The sequence below is a fragment of the Salmo salar genome, chromosome ssa09 (assembly GCF_905237065.1).
Source record: "Salmo salar chromosome ssa09, Ssal_v3.1, whole genome shotgun sequence".
NCBI lineage: Eukaryota > Metazoa > Chordata > Actinopteri > Salmoniformes > Salmonidae > Salmo > Salmo salar.
The window spans coordinates 65787445-65807309 of NC_059450.1; the positions used below are offsets into that span (position 1 = coordinate 65787445).

Genomic DNA, 19865 nt, shown 5'->3' on the forward strand with positions numbered 1-19865 from the left:
AAGAAGCAGTCCTTCATAGGAATAAATGGAATTCTACAGTATTTCAATTCAATGTTTCAAGGACAAAAATACATGTATTGTTGTAGTGGGGACAGTAACATTAATACTTAATATTTTTTAAATCCTGTCAATTGTTTTTTTAATGTTTAGTTCACAATGTAATAAGTATGCATTAAAGGTGTCTGTACTAGAATAAACATGTCAAAAACAAATGTAGAGATTAATAAATGCATTTCTAAAGCTTCTAACTTATTTTTTTTACCAATAGAGTGCTAAGATGGAAGCAGGGTGGCTTCAACACAACCCACGTTAGTCATCTAGTGTATACATGTCATTCGTTTTTACCCAGTTTTTTGGTCATTGAACATCCCATCAGCATTGTACGCAGTGTGCCCTCTTCGAAATCCAGCGCTACCTGGTGGACTTACTATGGAACTGCAAACAAGAAAGAATAATTTAGCTGCATCATTCATGTTGCTGATTTTCTATCTGTTATTTTTCAGTCCTACTTTTGAAATTGTGATGCTACTACTGCGTTTAGACGAGCAGCTCAATTCGGTTATTTGTTTTCACTAATTGGACCAATCAGACCAAGGTACCTGTGCAAAGTCTCTACATGTCAATCAAACTGATGAGCCGAAACAACTCTCATGAGAAGATTAAGTCTTCTCGGCAGTTCGAGTGTAATGTAGCAGTGACTGGCTGCATTGTACAACGGTCATGTCTTGCGTTTGATGTTTTTTATTTGGAAAATGTATTATATTGTATCTATATATATATTCATATATTCTAGCTCCTGCAAACATTATTTTCTGTATGCGCCTTAACGTTACTTCCTGTGTGCTCTAAGCACCCGGATATCCCCTATCGCATTGAGAGCTTAATCTACTTGTTGAAACTGAGGGATACAATTTTATTGATACGTAACGATTATCACGATGTATAAAGACATGTGAAACAGTTCTTCAAGATTTCGTAACATTGTTTCGAACATGCCTGTTGTCAGAGAAGCTGCGGTCGTGGGTCTTGCTCTTGCAGTAACCGGAGGGGTTGCGTATGTCATCTGGACTTATGTGTCTTCGGGGGAAAAGCCAAAACAAGAACCAGTGAAAATAGAAAAGGAGACTAGGAAAGAAACTGCACAAAAAGCACCAGAACCCGCAAAGCAAACACCAACAATCGTAACAGAGGTACTTATTGTTCATATTGTTCTTACAAAATGTATATTTTGAGGCACGCCTACTTGACGTATGTTTGTGGTTGCTATTGGAAATTACCTCACCGCCACAGAAAAGTACTTGTGTACATATTAAACAAGTTAGACTTTTCAAACTAGAGACTTGCAAATATTCTGTGCAGTTTATAATAAATAGGGTCCATAGACAGGCAATATAGCGGTTGTATACAAGGGCGCCACTTTGGTTTTAGAAGTCGGGGGGCCGGGGCATAACCTGGTTGAACGTTTTTTGGCATCTAATGCTAATTTCCTGCGTTTTTACATAATCCAATATGCTGTCTCTATTTGAACAAAAAGTAAGCAGAAATGGCCACAGTCATCAAGCTAGGTAAGATATCATTATTAAATATGTTTAAGTGATTAATAAGACTGAACTAGGTCAATATTTTCTATTTTATTTCCAAACCTTTTCCTTGGGAATTGAAAAAAATGAATGGTGGGAACTGGGAAGGAAATTGTGTTGGGAGAGAGTTGAGTTATTGACTTGACTGGTGTGGGTCGGGCGTGCTGGCTGGTCGGTCTGGCTGAAATTTGATACTGAGGATCTCTTAATAAAAACAATCAAAAGTCTGTATTTTTTTCAAGTTATTCATTTGTTAGGATATTGGTTTAAAATTCACCTCAGCTCCATCACAAACTGGTCGTCCCTGGCTGCCTGACCCTGCTGAGACCCCTGTCACCATCTGATCTGTGTTCTTAACTGACTTGCCTAGTTAAATAAAGGTAAAATAAATAAAAGATGAAGCATGACAAAGAATTACCTTAGTGTACATTTATACATTATATTATCCAAGAATAGAATTAATGGTTCAATAATGGAAATGGCCATTATTCCCAGATCCTAGACTGTAGCTTTAAGCTTAAACTGCTGTCCTGTAGCTATGCCCATCAATTCAAGATGGAACTTTGTATCATTCACTGATATTGTTAATATACTGCAAAATTCACTTGAGCTCCGTAGACTGGTCTTCCCTGGCTGTGTGATCCTGCTGTGACCCCAGTCACCATCTGATTCTACTAAGACATGATGAGCAGTGTTGTGTACTGACTGTGCACTCAAGGTCTCCCATCCCACGGGATGCCTGCGGGACCTGCGGGTCCCGACAGAGATCATTGCGGCACGGTCGGCATTTTTCATGCTGTGGGCGGTCAGACAGATGACTTTTGGATGAAAGCATTTTTGTATCCACAGATTATTTGGAAACGGTCCTCTTTCTGCTTTGTATGCGATAGCCTACCTATTGTATTAAAAGCAAATTTTTCGCATTATTCACACACTCAGAATTTCCTGCTTCAAGGTCTGCCATCCTTAAGTGGCCTACCTCTCCTAGTTGATAATGAGAGTTCAATTACGCTTAGTATGTGTGGTCTCGTTAAAATAGAGTAGGCTGCATACCTATGCAGAGAATTACGTGGCAGTTAATTTAAATATGAAATTAACTTAAATATGATTAGACTAGTTTACTAAATTGTCTGTAAATAAATAGGCTTGATAATGGAGTGAAGGAGGGCGCTCAACCAATGTGAGTCGAAGTGCAATCAAAAAATGTAATCATCATTGAAAAAGAAAAGGCACATAAGTTAGGCTACTATGGTGAGCGAGCGTTGCACCTTTTCATTTTCAATATTGATTTATTAACCATTTTATTTGTCTCTGCCTGCAAATTGCCCTCCTAAAAGCTAGGCTGTATCCTATAAGCCTATGAAAAAATGTAGTAAGTGTCGCTGTCATCATTCTTGCTGCTTCCAGTTCAGTAGACATACCTGTGAGATCAGGTGTGGTCTCAATTAAATAGAGTAGGCTTATAGCCTATACATGGGCGGAGAAGCACGGGCAGTTATCTTTCCAAGGAAATGTACTTCCTAAATAGCTTACTACGTTGCCTAGAAATAGGCCTAAATATTGATCACATATTTCTCAGTCTGAAAATCTTCCCACTCCTAAAAGGTAACTATAAAAATAACTCAAGAGAATGTGGAAGTCTTTCCTACTCTGCTCTCTTCAAACTACATCTAGCATATTGACTGATTTGGCCCAGTAATACAGATAGCCTAATATAAGAGCCATGTGAGAATCTCTAGTAATTTAACTATTTCTTAAGTAATTTTTGCATTTGATATTGCCTATAGGGTGCAAAATTAATGGGACCATAGCTGGCATGTGAGCTGCGTCACATACGCCTAAAATAACATTGCGGGACTGCAGTTTGGTTTGGGACCAGTTCTTGGGGTAGCGGGTGGGAGTCAGCCAGAAAGCCAACAGCTGACGCGGATTCCAGTATGAAAAGCTGTGGATGGGGGCGGGAGCGGAATGAAGAAATCGGTCCTGCGCAGACCTCTACTGTGCACCATGACAGTGAAGCCTTTAACGTTAGAGCTGTTTATTACTGTGTCAGTGTGAAAAGTAAGGAATTAGCTCGGGAAACTGACAGATCAATAACGTTACATTGCCATACTGACTAATAAAAACGTACATTGCACTGAAAAAATGCCAGAATATCAATCTTCAATCTTTTGGCTGATGGTTCCATCATTTGATTCAGGTCTAGTGTGATTGAGGCAAAAATAATAGCTAACTTTAGCCAACTTTTTGCCAGCTCTCTCTAACTGTACATCAACTTCTGTTGAAACGGGACCAAACAAAGGACCAAACAAAGGCTACAAAACATTTCTATACAAACAACTGCTGTTAGCTATATGAGGTGGCTATTATTACTATCTATCTGACAGATAGCTAGAGGTTAGAGCTGACCTGGCTGTGCTAGCTAATAGCTAACGTAACTAATTGATTCACCTCAGTTGAGAGGGGATGAAACATTAGCTAGCGTTACATGTCAGTTACAATACTAGCTCAGCACTGCAAAAAAACACTCATTTTTGTGTTAAAAGTTAAACCTCAGTTACCTTGCCAGCTACATCAGTCAACTAAAGAGTATCCCGTTTCTGCTCTGCTTGCCTTTACAACTCGGCGAACGAGCGCAACACATACACACTGAACCATGCTCAACTCTCCCGTGCTGTTCCAGACAGCAGGATAGTTAATGGCGTTTTGTATAAGCTAACCTGTAACACCCAGTAAAGGTAACATAATGATCACACATCTGGTGTACAAACTGTAGCTAGGTCCAAGTCTTATCTTGACATTATAATCTTGCCACACTGTTTTTTCATACACTAGTCTATTCTTACTCAGGCAGTGGTTAGCTCCTACTGACCACATGCTGTTGTAATGTGACAGTTCAGTTAAGCCCCCTTCAGTCTCTTTGACTTCTATGTGATGGAAAACTAAGGCTGAAGTAAAGATCATTGTGGGCTTAAATCGATGGTTTAAGCTTTATAAATGTTCACATGATTCCGGATCAGCACTTACGGAAAAGTATTAATATACAATGTTTAAATATATTATTATCTGGGTTGTGTTAACTTGTGTATCTGATGTGCTTTTATTACTATGTGCCATCTTAGACAAAGGCCACAGGAAAGCAAGTCCTGGTGCTTGGCCTCGAAGGGGCAGGGAAGACCAGCTTGCTTCACTGCTTTGCCTCGGGGAGTCTGGAGCAGGATGTAGCCCCAACACAGGGGTTCAATGCCGTCTCCATCAATAGAGAGGACCTGCAGATTGAGTTCCTAGAAAGTAAATGCAACTTGCACATGACAATATTGAGTGCAGTTACTGATAATTATCTGGATGACCATGATATGAAGAACCAACATCAAGTTCATCACTACATATGCATTCACAGTATTTTCTTGTCTTTAATAAATGTTAAATGACTTACTGCTCTGATACCTTATGGTGAAGAAATGAACTAAAAACATGCCATCTATTGCAGTTGGTGGCACAGAGAATCTGCAGCCCTATTGGAAGAGGTACATGTGCAAGGCTATGGTGCTCGTGTTTGTGGTGGACTCTTCCAATGCCGCCCAGTTCCCTTTGGCTAAGAGGCATCTCCACGAGCTGCTCGAAACAGACCTCTACCTTCCCTTAGTGGTACTAGCCAACAAGCAGGTGAGACTGACATACTGATTTAGGATTTGCATCTCAATTGTCTTTCCTTGATTCCTCACGTCTTCTCCCCTCGCCTCCATCTCAAAACGCGTTGAAGGAGAATGTCAGAGGGGAGTAACCTTGGATCTTTTTCAAGCATTTTAAGAATGAGATGAGGAAGGACGTGAGGAACCCAGGACAGGTATGTGAGAACGAGCCAAGAGTTGCATTTCAATAGTCTTGTGGCGTTTCCTTTCCTCGTCGCCTCTTTTTCATCCTTGTGAGATACTGCACCTGCTCCAGTGTCTCACCTTGGGTTTGTTCCCGTTATTCCCCTTATCTCCAGGATAACCAGGGGGCCTGCAGTATCACAACACTCCATGAAGCCCTGTCCCTGGAGGAGGTGGGGGACCAGCGCAAGCTCTTCCTCATCGGCACCCATGTAAGGAAGGGGGACACCGAGGTGAATTCTGCTGTGCAGGACGCACGGGACCTGATCATTCAAATGGTGCAGGATGGTAGATAGACTCACTCTAGTCATCAGCTATGAATGACCCACTGGCTGAGAGGTGATAGGTTACTTTAGTTTCACCCCTGTCCTGGCTTGCCTTCATTTGTTTTGATAGCACTAGCTACAATCTCTACTGACAGACTGCATGATAGTGAAAGGCCTCATTCACATCCAAAGAAGCCATAAGCTGACAAGGTTCTTATGGTCAAACTCATTCACTGGCAATTGTATTAGCACAAATGAACAAAAGCACAGAGTTTATCATTTACTTGCCTCTGTAGTTTTTCACTTTCAGAGACAGTAATTCAAGGATGGTGTCAACATCCTTACCTATAGGGATTGAATTGATAATGCTTTGTTATCAAAGATTATTCTCTTAGAGCTATCTACAACTTGCAGAGCATAATGCAGGTTCATTTTAGACAAATGGCTGCTAGGTAGTATGTTGAAGACTCGATTGTGGTACATAGGATTATTTTTGTTTATATTTTGCATAGGAACGGGATATATTGACTATATTGTCTTAAAGGGACCTTGCTACATAGTTATATTTTCTTAAAACCAATGTGATATTTATTTAAACAAAGCAATCATCCCAAAAATTATTTTGAAGAACTGAACAATTCCAAAGTATCGTTTTTCACTTGTCTGGGCATTTGGCTAGCAATGTTTTGCCTTGGAGTAGGTTGAAGGGTTTACATGCACTAAGGAATAAATCTACATGTGAGCACAAAATGTGCTAGTCATTTTCATGTTCATCACTTGTAAAACTACCGGTATAATCTTGAGTAATAAGCAGGTATGAAGTGCACTACTGAATTTCAAAAACCAATGTAACAATTATTTGTATGGCATGACTATAACAGACCTCCAAACTGTTTCTGTCATTTAAGCATCAAATACCTCATTTTTTCCCACTCTTTCTGTTTTGTCACACCTGGTGATGTAAATAAAAACCTGGTTATAAATACCTGTGTGGCTCAAATTGTTGTCTATAGGCTTATGCTGACATTTAGTTCTCACTCCTCAAATATAAATGTCTACATGTTTATTTTTTGAGTTAAAATACAGCTAACCATAAATATGTATGTCATTGTTGACCTCAGATATCACTTTTCATTTGACATCCTGTATCAGAACTCTTAACAAAGAAGATGGACGCACTCCCAAGAGGGGCTTGTACACTCCGGTTTCAACCCGCCACACTCAAGTAGTCCAGTCCTGCCATGTGATAAGTTGCTAGGGACTCCCAATGCCATAGCAACAACACAGACCATTGTGACCCAGCAGGTGAATTCAACCGGGTACATTTATAAAGACTTTCCATCAGGCAGATATGGTATCTGGGAAAAAAGGTACGTATGGGGGGACCATGTTGCCCGAATGCTTATGTTGAACACAATTTTAATGTTATCCTTAAATGTTTAGTATTTAAACAAAATGGAATTTCCATTTTTATCATAAGGGGCTAAACCCAATTGCGTATTATTCTCTGAACAATCCTCTCTTTTGTAGGACTTGAATCCAGATCATGTCCATCAAACAGGTGCACATCTTTTCTTTATGAATTCCTTGTTTTCAGATCAAACTGATGTGCACAAAAGCAAGGTACTACAACTACTGCCCAGTTGTTGGTAGTCTTTGTATTGTCAAGATATATTTTAACAGGTAATAATGAAATGAAACATTCTTGTAGGATTCTGGAACTTGCACAACACAAAGAATACAAAACAGTGTGGGTCACAACACCTTGGTGAGTAGGCTACTTTTTGAGTATTGGTATTTGCAAATAATTGTATGCTCATTACATTTTTTTAATGTTTCTATGATAAGTAAACATTCAAGTACTTTTTTGTTTATATGTTAGCATTCATAGTGGAGATGTTTATTTGACCGATTTCCCCTATACAGTCTATGGATTTCCCCCCTGAAAGTTGATTTCCTCATTGATCTAGTCCAAAGCTTACCTGGGGCAATCAGGAGTCAATATGGCCTCTGTCTTACTCAGCGCTGGGTGCCGTTCCAACAGAGCGAATCCAATACCTAGCTAAGCACAAAAGAGACTTCTCTGCATGGGAGGACCGCCTGAGGTAATGTATACTAATTACACCCAGGCTGAACATTATTGATGACTCTCTCAAAAAAGTATGAGCCAACAGTTTGAAATAAAAAAAAGCACTGTAAGTAGTTATACTCGATACACTACCATTATATTGTGCAGTGTCACCACAAAACGGTGAAAATGTTTGCTAAGTCTTATATTGGTCTGCTCTATAAGCATGCGTAATATACAGTACATTTGGCTCTGAGCTCAAGCGCAGGAATGGTCCTCCAGAGTGAAAAGGGATGTAAAGGCTACTTGCCAATTTCCTGCGTCCTCATTGGAGGTGACTGCTACAGAGATGTCAATTCGAAATCGAGAAATGTTTGTTAGTCAGGTTCAGACAGACCTGTATTAGATAACCTACTTTTTTTTTGTATTATCATTCAGCTGCTAAGCTAAACGCGCAAGCAACATTAGACAAATCATTCAATCAAAATTCTTCTCAGGAAGCCCTGCCTTGTAAGCTATTTGTTGAATTGAAGCTATTTGTTGAATTGAAGAAGGCAGCATTTGCCAGTAAGTGAGAATGAATGGCCGGTTTGGCCACAGGCAAGCTGCCATCATTGTTTCTGTGCTCATTGAATTTATGTTTTAATGTGCTGCAGTTTGTTTTTTGTGGTTTTGACAGAGAAACAATGCCCAAGTGTTCCAAGTAGTTGTAGTTGCACCACATAACCTCACCAACCTACTAGAAATTGGAGACAGATATTTGGCATTCTTCAAATGTTCAGTTTATGACTAAACCATTAAGTCTAATGAGATTACGGAAAAAGTGAATTTAGCTGCCTGGGTGCTGCCTGCAGGCAACAGAGGTGGTATGTCACCCTCACAATGTGTCATGATCTATATCTCGCATAAATGTGAAATGAAATTGTTCAGTTTCAACACAGTCCGATCTGTCTATTCACCCCTCTAAAACGTTGCATCATTAGTGATGCATTTCATCCTTTCAATTGTCCATTGAGACAGGAGGTCAAGTTTTTTACCCTCTGGCATGATGAGACTTCTTTTAGCCCAAAGAAATGGACGGTAATTGCTTGTACTTTCCTGCAGGAAAGACGAGGAGGTGATCTCCTCCAGGAAGACACTACGTTCTTCCTCCAAGACAGCCCAGTACGAGCGCGTTGTCCGCCTGTCAACACCTAAGACCAGGTCCCGAAGCTCCCAGGAAATGGGGTAAAATCCACAAGAAAACGTGACTATAACAAAATGTGCCAAGTCCACATTGTTAAATACTAGAGTATACGCAAGCATGCCACTTGGCCCAGATCCTCCTTGGCCTAAGAAGCCGATATTTTGACATGTGTTATTTCAGTTGCGAGCTGTGGCTCTGGGAGAGAGAGGAGACGATGATGAGATAATAGGGGCTATTGTCCAAAGCTTAGGCCCCTGGGACATTCAGAGACGGCCACGGAAGTCTTTTAATAAATCTTAAAGCGCAGCAGCGCACATTTGGCCTCAAGCCTTCTAGAAAGGACTCTCAGGCCTGCACACTGGAGTGAATATAAAAAATAATATGCCTGTTTGTTTTCATGCCTCTGTGGAACACACTCCCATGGGAATGGTCTGAAAAGATGAGAGGTTTTAGTTCAGGGCAGAGGGCTATGTTGTTGTGTTATTGTTTGTTTTATGGTGATCTTGCGTATAGAAATAGAAATATTAGAATCTCTGTGGTTCCACAGGCCTCCTCACACGTCGTGTTGTGAGTACAGCTGCCCTATCTGGCACATAGACCCCAGAGTGAGAACTGCTGAGATCACTCCACGGCTACTACAGCTAGCCAATCCCAAAGCGAACCACCTCAACTTCAAAAGCGACAGGGAGGTAAGTGCCTAGAAATAAAAGTAAGTTAATCATTCAGTTCAATGTAATTGAAAGTGTTGCCAAAGGTGTATATCAAAGGTTTACAGTTGCTGTACCTTTGGATAACATTTGGAAAACTAATTCAGAACTGGGGGGAGGGGGAGGGGGTTGCCTTCAAGGGTTGAGGTCGTTTTCACAACTGCATGTTTGATTGGGAAACCACACATAAGTCGGTGATTCATCTTTTACTTCTTTACTTCTTTTTTTTGTTGAAGAAAGTGGAGACATACATTTCCTATGCTGCCAAAACGGCTCAGACCACTCATAGGCTGGACCAGCTCTCGCTACCCAAGTTGAGGGACAGTAAAATGTTCTTTGAGCGAGGACATCCAGAGGACTCCATTTGGCCAGTGAGCTCATCGCCTTTACTGTCACCCACACAACACGCTGGAAAACAGTTAAATTCCTAGACCTAGAATGATGCTCTGCACCAATGTGTAACATTGTCTCAATGTTGTTGTGATGTGAGATGTTTTTATTTTCTATCATTTGAAGAAAGATGTGACGTGAGAAAGAGTATGCTTTCATAGAAGTTTACTAGATCCTTGGAGAGAACTCACTGAAACATTCATTCTCAACAGGTGTCAAGGGGTGCCCGTCAGGCCACAGCAACTTTACGACTTCAAACTCTATCAGCTCCTAAGGGACTTAATAAGGACTACATCCCTCTGAGAGACCTGCCACCTTTATGAGCTTGCTTCTCCGTCAAGGTCCATGTTGGTGCACAATGTACTAGGAAAATGGCCGCTGAAAAAAGCAAAATAAATGGGTACAGAGTAGTACTCGAGGGGTCTCTAATAAGACAACGTCTTGTGCTTTTTAAAATCTGTTTGGCGCCAGGGCCGAGATGGGAAAACCGGACATTTTTGTCCCTCACTGGTTTTGCAATCATGTGCATTGAGATGTGTGCTTGGAGCTCTTTTTGACAAAATCGAAGCAATACATTACATTGTCTTTAGCAAACAGCCAAACCAAACTGTTGCTTTGCTCCAGTAGGCTCTCTTTCCAGAAGAATGTGTTTTCGTCTTTTGAAATGAGAGCAAAGGTATGATAAAAGGATCCACATGTGTTTCTACATTTCAATCACTCTGGGTTCTCTGTTTATATCAAAACCACCTGTTGTAAAGATTCCTCACGTGTTTTCCTTGAGATAGTGAAATCTCATAGATTGACTCAAAACCACATTCTCGCCCCAGGAGCTTTAAATGTCAGCCTCCCAGTCTATATGACCACTGTTTAATTTACAAAAGGCACCATGCCCTCTGTTTGAAATACACCGTAATCCCGGTTACACTACAGGCACATGTGAGCATTACCTAAAAGTGGACACAATGGCTTTCAATGGGGCCATGTGGATTTAGAGCGGTGCAGGAGGGTTGGTGGAGCCGCCATGAGTGTAGTGCCCGAGCGGAGAGGCGAACAGACCTCGGAGGCTAGACTTCAAATCAGATCCAAGCGTCCAACTGGGACCTAATCTTGGATAAGCCAGCAATGATCGTGACCTTGGACTGCAGGATAAAGAGGGATAGAGTGGAAGGTGGAGGAGGCCGAGGAGGAAGGAGGAGTGTAATGACCGTTGGTGCCTCCCACTGGTTGACTCACTTCCCATGGAGCACCTGTTCCTAAAGAGAAGCTCTGATCTATGCTGCTGGTTATCTGTCTGTGTGTGGCAGCCAGCTCTGACACATTCATCAAGCTCCAGCTGGCACTGATAGGCTCTGAGTGGGGTGGCTGTCTCACTGTCTGGATACCGCCAGTTAGATGAGATGTTGACGCTTGCAGAGTATTAGTGAGACTGATCTGGTTTTGGCAGAGAACTGCAACGCTATATTAAACTACACTTTTTATAAAGGGTTTCGAAATGGTCCGTAAGTAGTTTATAGACAGTTCATTATGGATGTAGTAATTGGTAATAAACTGTGTGTGTAAATATATCCCCTCTTTAAACACCTGAATGAAGATCACATTTTTAACTACTGAGTGAAACTAGCTACTTTCACATTTAGCCACTTAAACCCTTTGAAGAGCAGTCTGCACACATCTATTTCCTATCAACTCTTCACTGCCTCAATAGTTAAGTATGCAAACAAATGTCATGGTCCATTTTGTGTCTTATCGGCCTTGTTAGATCTTCTCATATTATCCTTGACTATTCAAGGCTTCACTCAAATACCCTTTGATCAAATCAAATCAAAACTATGTGGTAGGCCTACATCTTCAACCCCCCCCCCCCTTCCCCACACACACACACACTTCCTCCTAATGCAGGGATAACAACAAACCAAGACATCCTCACTTGCCCCTTTTGGTTGAACTTTAAATAAAGTGAAAATCGACAAGAAAATGTAATCCTTGTGAGAACTGTTGTCGCTCATACATTGAAGCACATGTGAATCGTATTAGTCTAGCAGCTTCTTGAGTCCTGGAAAGTGCGGTTTGGACAGAGTGCAGTTTGGACACTTCTGGAGTCAGTTCCTGGGGCCAGCTGGACCACTGAATCTTCCAGGCTCTGACGCTCACCAGTCTTGGGGTGACAGATTCCACACAGGCCTGCTAAGTCCTCTTAGCAACAGACAATGCAGGGCCCATTCAAATTCCCTACACACCACATTGGCCTCTTATAGAACGCTAACGGCCTTTCATTCCACTGAATTGTAGTTCGGAAATTACATAACAAGCGGTATAGCGTTATTTTCCTGATATATTTTCCAGCTATCAGTACATATCGATAAAGGTGGGGTATAATCTTTTCTCTGATCTTCAAATATCCATTTCTTTATTGGTTTGTTTACTTATTTTAGTTGTTTTGCAGCTGCAACACAAATCATAAGATGGCACGCAATGATTTAAGAGTGTCGTGCACAAAGGGACAATGTGCGTTCAGCTGGAACTTGATGAATGTTCTGCATTTGGTGTATTCGCTGCTCCACTCTCAACAAACTCACTTGTTTTTCCTCTTTGGGTGTGACTCTTTTTTTTACACAGTCAGCTGAACAGGCGAAACAAAACAGACCGGGACAGGAAGAAAAGTATTTACCACTGTGTGTGTGCAGTGTGTACAGCCAGGCCACACAGCTATCTGTTATAACACACTGTAAAACAGAGGGGAGTTTTGTTAGGACCAGAAGTACCTGAGTTAGTATACATTTTTGTTGGGCCTGTTATGTCGGCAGTTCCCACAATCAGTCCATCATTACCCTAAGTTTGTTGGCAGGATATCACTCCCTTCTCTCTTTCCTTCACCTGTTATTTCCCCTAGACAGATATTTAGAAGCTGGGACATCTGAACCGACAAGTAGGTGGCATCACCTGCTGGTGGTTGCTCTTAACCCCAGCTTACTTGTCGAAAGCCTTTCCCTCCAAATTTGCCATCGTCCCTGTTTACAGGGCCAGCTGATTCCGTTGAATCTGTCGTAAAATGAGTGCTGCCTCACATCTTTTATAGTCCTATGAAAGCCCAATGTTATCCCGCTCCCTGCTGAGAGACACACAAAACAAAGCCTCACAGCAATGTCCCCCCCCGCCAACTCTTCCCGTCATTGTACCCTACTTCCTCATTGCGTTCAGCAGCCCCCTTATACAGATGACATGAAGCATGAAAGCAGGCTACCATAACGTAAATTATAATATAATATATGTTTATTTATTATTATATGTAAACATGGCGGTTATATTGGCAAAAAAAACAATTACTCACATTACACTTTACATTCAGTAAATGAAAATAGCTTAGATACAAAAGAGAGAGAATGCTTCAAGGAAAGGGGGATTGGTCAGTAAGGGCGTGGTGGGCGGGTCGGAGGAGCAACGGGACGAGGGGAGAGGTTTCCTACGCCATTCCAATCTCAGTCTTTCACTGATCCCAGTTGAGCTGGAAGGCCCTCGGCCTGTCTCCACTGTGCGTTGCGTAGCCTAAACCATTTCTGAAACAAACAAAAAGAGCCCAAGGGAGGTGTCAGAGACAGATGACGGCACAGACACGGCATTGTTGCTATTGTTCAACCAGGTATTAGTTCCAAATACAATTATTATTGGTCAATTTGTTTAAAACCTGAACTGACCTGGGTGAGGTAATGGCGGGTTACAAACTCAGTTAAGTCATTGTGAATTGAATATTCCTGAGAAGTGACATTCTTCCCCTAGGTGTTTTTCCTTATGCAGGGCGATGAGGTTCCTAAAGCAACACCCAGGGCTGCTTACATCTAAATGTTCAACTGAAACAAACAAACTCTGATTTTTAGGAGGGAATTTCTGAAGCAGTATTTTTCCAGCTAGGTAATTGGGAGAGTAGTCAATTACACTCAGACAACGTTGTGGACAATTAGTTATGTCTGGAAACAGGGTTTGTGCTGTGTCATCGACTGTTAAATGCATTCTCAACTGTGATTTCCCCACTCTATCTGAATGATGCCATCATTGTTGTGGATTCTCTTGACAACTTGGAATTCCAAACAATGACAGAATGTCATGGATGGTCAAGTCATTAAGCAAAATCGTGGATGATGAAAATTGTTATTGTGGGCCAATATAATATTATAATTTTTTTTAGCAATAACCCAGTTGAGAATAATTGGTACATTTCCAAATGAAAACCTACCTATGATTCTCATTTGAAATGTCCATGCCCTAAAGTGATCAGAATAGCCTATATCAAACCTGTCACGGGTGCTCATTCACAGCTGACTATAAGTATTAATTGACACTGTATAGCTAAATTGTGCTTCATTTTTGTTCTCCCAGATGGATTACACAGAGAAATCACTGCAATAAACTCCACATGACCCCATTGCCTCCGTGTGCTTTAGAAAGCACAGAAGGTCTAATAATGAGGTACTGTATGAAACACCTTGTAAAGAGGTAGAAACATGTTGGAAATGTTCTTTATGTACGAGAGGGAGTGGTAACAGAGTGTGCCCTTTCCCTTAGGTGTACTGTAAGATCTATCAAACATCCAGTGCTTTTTCAAACTGTATGAGACAACAGTAGGTGGATAAAAACATCCGCTGTCAATGAAGTCAAAGGGCCAAGTACTCAACCTCACCCAAAACCACATTTGCCTAGTCAAGTTGGCTGGGTTTCTTCCAACTTTGTGCACTCACAATGGAAAAACTCAGTCACCAGCGGAGAGAGCAGGCCAAACCCGTTTGCGGAGGAGAGAGAGGGACAACCTTTTGAGAGTCATGTGTCATACTGGCTCCCATGATCTGTACATGTAGTTGTTGATGATCCTCCATTTGATCATGCAAATAATGTGCAGGACAAAATCTGCTCAAGGCAATGGGTTGGTTACGTTGTTCGCTGTCACACACACCACTGTATCTGAAACGTGCGTATAAAATGATCCCAGCTCACGTCTTCCTCCAAAACAACAGCAAATGAACGTATGTGAAGCCTAAAACGGATCGTGAACCTTGAAACTGAACATTGTTTCTCCGTCGACTATGCTAAAAGGACAATAAACAACAGAGTGCATTACAACAAGCATCCTAAATTCGGAATTATAAGAACTAGCCTCTGCGTAAGTGGAATGCTATTATATAGAGATGTCTGCATAACTTCACCATGTTCTTGACACCTTGGACTATCACTGACCCAGCCTTCAAGCAAAGGATAGGCCTTACCCTGAAACGCTGCATATGTTTATGTCATACTATATGGATACTCAATGGCTTGGTTATGGCATAATCAAGAGTCTTGTCCAACAACAAATGTTGACTCAATTAAACGTATGTTGTGACTGAATCCAAAACTGATCCAACTTGCGACGTTATGTAAGGACCACTGGTGTTCAGATTTATTATTAGAATGTTTGGAATTTCCGTGATAAGTAAATACTCTCTTTAAAACTGTCCTCCTCGCGTTATTTTGTGGACTGTGACATGGCATGCGAACCAAAGAGCCGTCACTGGACGCGCGCGCTGTCAGCACTGTCCGAATCACGCTATTCTATTTTGACATCTTTGCCACTGAACACAAAATATAGTTAGGCTACACATTTGGGTAGCCTAATAGATGTCGATAATATCTCATCAAAACAACGATCATTCTTCTGCCCACTCTCATCTGCGCGCCATTACGCATATTCAGTGAAATACCAATTGCCTCTCTTTGGAAATTGCTACATAGTATTTGTTCAATGGTGCGTGGAAAAAAAATTAGAAAAAACGCACACTGGGGTAGCCTGCGCCAGCGCAGAAATGTATCAATACTAAGTTATATGTACAACAACATTGTAGCCAATAGCCTATAGGTTCCCAAAAATGTGTAACTCTCTAAATGATGTTTCTTTTCAAGATAAACAAGGTATTCATTTGATTGTTGACATTATATTACACATTGAAACGACAGACACATTACACACGAACCTAATTTGAGTGTTGACAATAAATGCGTGTGGATCATTTTAGGCCGTTTCTAGCCAATTCACCCCATCCGCAGCAAAGTTTATTTCCTCGCAACATTGTTTGCATCATACAAAACGAATCTCTTCATAGAGCGTAACATTTTCATTGTTGAAACAACATCGAGAACATCATTGAACACTCACCGCTGTCTCTTCCTCGGTTAGTCCGCTTTCAGCTGCGATCAACATGAGCGTCGACTCGTCGGGATGCTTGCTGACTCTGGTGAAATTCTCCTCCAGAATTTTGATCTGGTCCTCCGCTAACTGCATACTTTCCATTCCATTTGAAGCCATGTTCCCTCTCCAAAAGAGCTCTCAGCCACAGAATTCGTTTTTATATGATATAGGCTCAAAATTACAGCAGTTCGTGGTATAAGCTCCAATGCAAATGACGTCCGTTTGCCAGTAAATACCAGTGGCAACTAGGAAATAATGCTGGAGATAAGGACCAACAGCAGTCGCTTAGCAATTACAGCCCCTGAAAAACTAACAACAAAAACGCATGTCACACTGACTGAATGTCGACCGTGTGAAAGCTCTACTACTGTCAACAGTGGCTCTCTCAGAGCGTTTAACAGAACACACCCCTTCTATATGAAATTCAATTAAAGTTTTACGCAACAGAGTATGAACTAGTTTTAAAGTGACATACTCATATATGAATACACATACAGAAGTTTAGATATTTCCACAAAGCTTCCTTTAGCTTATTTCTCTAAACTCAACTGCCGATAAGCCTGGTCTCTCCTCACTATATGCAAGGAATACATGACGCTGTGCGCTGGAGGTGCTGCCCCAGCTGCACCTGTAACCTATCTAAAGGGCCTGCTTAATGCATGGGCTTACCGGGGCTGAAGCCCCTGTGCCCAGGCCTGTGGGGGGCCCAAGAGACAAAAAATACATAAACAAAAAAGAACACAGTGGCCTCCATCAATCTTAAAAGGAAGAAGTTTGGAACCACCAAGACCCTTCCTAGAGCTGGCCGCACGGCCTAACTTCGCAATCGGGGGAGAAGGGCCTTGGTCAGCGAGGTGACCAGGAACCCGATGGTCACTTTAACAGAGCTCTAGAGTTCCTCTGTAAGGATGGGAGAACCTTTCAGAAGGACAACCATTTCTGCAGCACTCCACCAATCAGGCCTTTATGGGTGAGTGACCAGATGGAAGCCACTCCTCAGTAAAAGGCACATGACAGCCCGCTTGGAGTTTGCCAAAAGGCACCTAAAGACTCTCAGACCATGAGAAACAAGATTCTCTGATCGGATGAAACCAAGATTGAACTCTTTGGCCTGAATGCCAAGCATCACGTCTGGAGGAAACCTGGCACCATCGCTACGGTGAAGTATGGTGGTGGCAGCATCATGCTGTGGGGATGTTTTTCAGCGGCAGGGACTGGGAGACTAGTCAGGATCGAGGGAAAGATGAACGGAGTAAAGTACAGAGAGATCCTTGATGAAAACCTGCTCCAGAGCACTCAGGACCTCAGACTGGAGCGAAGGTTCACCTTCCAACAGAACAACCCAGGAGTGGCTTCGGGACAAGTCTCTGAATGTCCTTGAGTGGCCCAGCCAGAGCCCGGACTTGAACCCGATCAAACATCTCTGGAGAGACCTGCAAATAGCTGTGCAATAATGCTCCACATCCAACCTGACAGAGCTTGAGAGGATTTGCAGAGAAGGATGGGAGAAACTCCCCAAATACAGGTGTGCCAAGCTTGTAGCGTCATACCCAAGAGGAATTTATGCTGAAATCGCTGCCAAAGTGCTTCAACAAAGTCTGAATACTTATGTAAATGTGATATTTCAGGTTTCTTTTGTCATAAGTTAGCAAACATTTCTATAAACCTGTTTTTGCTTTGTCATTATGGGGTATTGTGTGTAGATTGATCAATTTTAGAATAAAGCTGTAACATAACAAAATGTGGAAAAAGTCAAGGGATCGGAATACATTCCAAAGGCACTGTATAGCCTAAGTTAACTATGTGCGTACTATCTTAGGACACCATAAACCAGGAGGACCATGTAGCAAACCCTTAAATCATTACAATGGAGGCTTCATTTATTTATTATTTCCTGAGTTTCCCTTTGAGGTGGTGATTTGGCAATAATTGCAATTACAACAGAAATTGTCTTGTGGTGTTGTTGATTTTCTCAGAGGAAAACAGTCAATACTGCCACACAAATGTTCACCGGTTTCAAAAGCAGGTTCCTTTTAATGCTATTTTTAGATTCAGATTTGGCCAATCATTTTAAGTTACTCTCACTGAACAGCTGGAAAAGAGGGACACAAACCCATTGATACGGCCCAGCCTTGCCTGTATATAGGTGCTAAATAGATTATTTATGTTGCCCATATCTTTAGTGTTTGCAGTACTCTGCACCTGTTAGGTCATATTTTATAGTGTAACTAAAATGCCTTGAAAAGTTATTACCGATAAAATCATGAGCAGCATTATTGATTGGCAAACAAAAATCTTTGCCTTGGTACCGACAGATATAAATGTTATGACATCAACCTGTCAATTTAGGACTATTATATCACAAGGCGTATATCCATATTTGTTTCAAGTAATGAAAGAGAGAGCTGCATTTGATTTGTATTACTCACTAGCCTGTTTGACAGGTTGTACAAGCCACAATCACTGATAAGTGAACAATTCAAATAGAAATAACCACCATGCATTTTGATAGGCAACAATATTGAACTGAGCTTTTTTGAATTCAGGGACACCAATGTACCCAGCCCAACAAGCAGTTTGTCCACTTCAGCAGGCCCACTGTAGATATGCAAAGATATGGTAATTGCTTTTGAGTTCAAAATGGATATGAGGCCTGTCTAAATATATCAGGGGTTAGGACCTCCCTGCCAGTAGAATGAGTTGTGTGCGTGTGACTAATAAGCATATCCTCTCCTGACTTACACAACAATGCCCTCTATTTTCTCAAATTCAATTACATTCAACTAAATGAAATGACATATCATAACGAAAATGATCAACTGAGACCAAAATAATCAAATCAAATGAATTAAAACAAATTTAAGTGGAATGGATAACATGAGCTTGATCCTGTGGTTGTGCTTAGTAGAAATACAGAGGTTGAGTAACTCATAGTCACACGTTACCGTCTTCTACTGGGACCAGAGTCATGTCTTATGGCTTGAAGCGAGACTATTGCTACATGCGGGTCAGAGGTAAGGTGTTGTTTTGAAACATAATTAGGGTGGCAAATTCCTAAGACAATCACCCATCACTGAGGACATAGACATGACTGAGACGGGATAACCCTTTAGTAGAGATGTGGGTATTTACTAGTGAATGAGAGGGTGATGTCACGTGACACAACTACAGTGGGGGGAAAAAAGTATTTGATCCCCTGCTGATTTTGTACGTTTGCCCACTTACGAAGAAATGATCGGTCTATAATTTTAATGGTAGGTTTATATGAACAGGGAGAGACAGAATAACAACAAAAAAATCCAGAAAAACACGTCAAAAATGTTATAAAATGATTTGCTTTTTAATGAGGGAAATAAGTATTTGACCCCTCTGCAAAACATGACTTAGTACTTGGTGGCAAAACCCTTGTTGGCAATCACAGAGGTCAGACGTTTCTTGTAGTTGGCCACCAGGTTTGCACACATCTCAGGAGGGATTTTGTCCCACTCCTCTTTGCAGATCTTCTCCAAGTCATTAAGGTTTCGAGGCTGACGTTTGGCAACTCGAACCTTCAGCTCCCTCCACAGATTTTCTATGGGATTA

At 41.4% G+C, this 19865-nt stretch overlaps 3 protein-coding genes across 3 annotated transcripts; 2 read left to right on the forward strand and 1 right to left on the reverse strand.

The window, feature by feature from the left end:
* The first annotated feature begins 815 nt into the window (after positions 1 to 815).
* On the forward strand, positions 816 to 6704 carry LOC106611631 (ADP-ribosylation factor-like protein 9). The gene is made up of 4 exons (XM_014212036.2): positions 816 to 1190; positions 4703 to 4871; positions 5071 to 5246; positions 5572 to 6704. The coding sequence occupies exons 1-4, from the start codon at positions 993 to 995 to the stop codon at positions 5749 to 5751; spliced, it is 723 nt and encodes a 240-aa protein (XP_014067511.1). The 5' UTR covers positions 816 to 992; the 3' UTR covers positions 5752 to 6704.
* A 180-nt stretch (positions 6705 to 6884) lies between these two features.
* spmap2l (sperm microtubule associated protein 2 like) lies at positions 6885 to 10506 on the forward strand. The gene is made up of 8 exons (XM_014212114.2): positions 6885 to 7091; positions 7252 to 7282; positions 7433 to 7489; positions 7692 to 7826; positions 8894 to 9016; positions 9523 to 9664; positions 9919 to 10053; positions 10285 to 10506. The coding sequence occupies exons 1-8, from the start codon at positions 7073 to 7075 to the stop codon at positions 10393 to 10395; spliced, it is 753 nt and encodes a 250-aa protein (XP_014067589.1). The 5' UTR covers positions 6885 to 7072; the 3' UTR covers positions 10396 to 10506.
* Positions 10507 to 13320: 2814 nt separating this feature from the next.
* On the reverse strand, positions 13321 to 16838 carry hopx (HOP homeobox). The gene is made up of 2 exons (XM_014212038.2): positions 16251 to 16838; positions 13321 to 13626 (listed from the first exon to the last, which is right to left on the reverse strand). Exons 1-2 carry the CDS (start codon positions 16398 to 16400, stop codon positions 13549 to 13551), a joined length of 228 nt encoding a protein of 75 aa, XP_014067513.1. The 5' UTR covers positions 16401 to 16838; the 3' UTR covers positions 13321 to 13548.
* Between the last annotated feature and the right edge of the window lie 3027 nt (positions 16839 to 19865).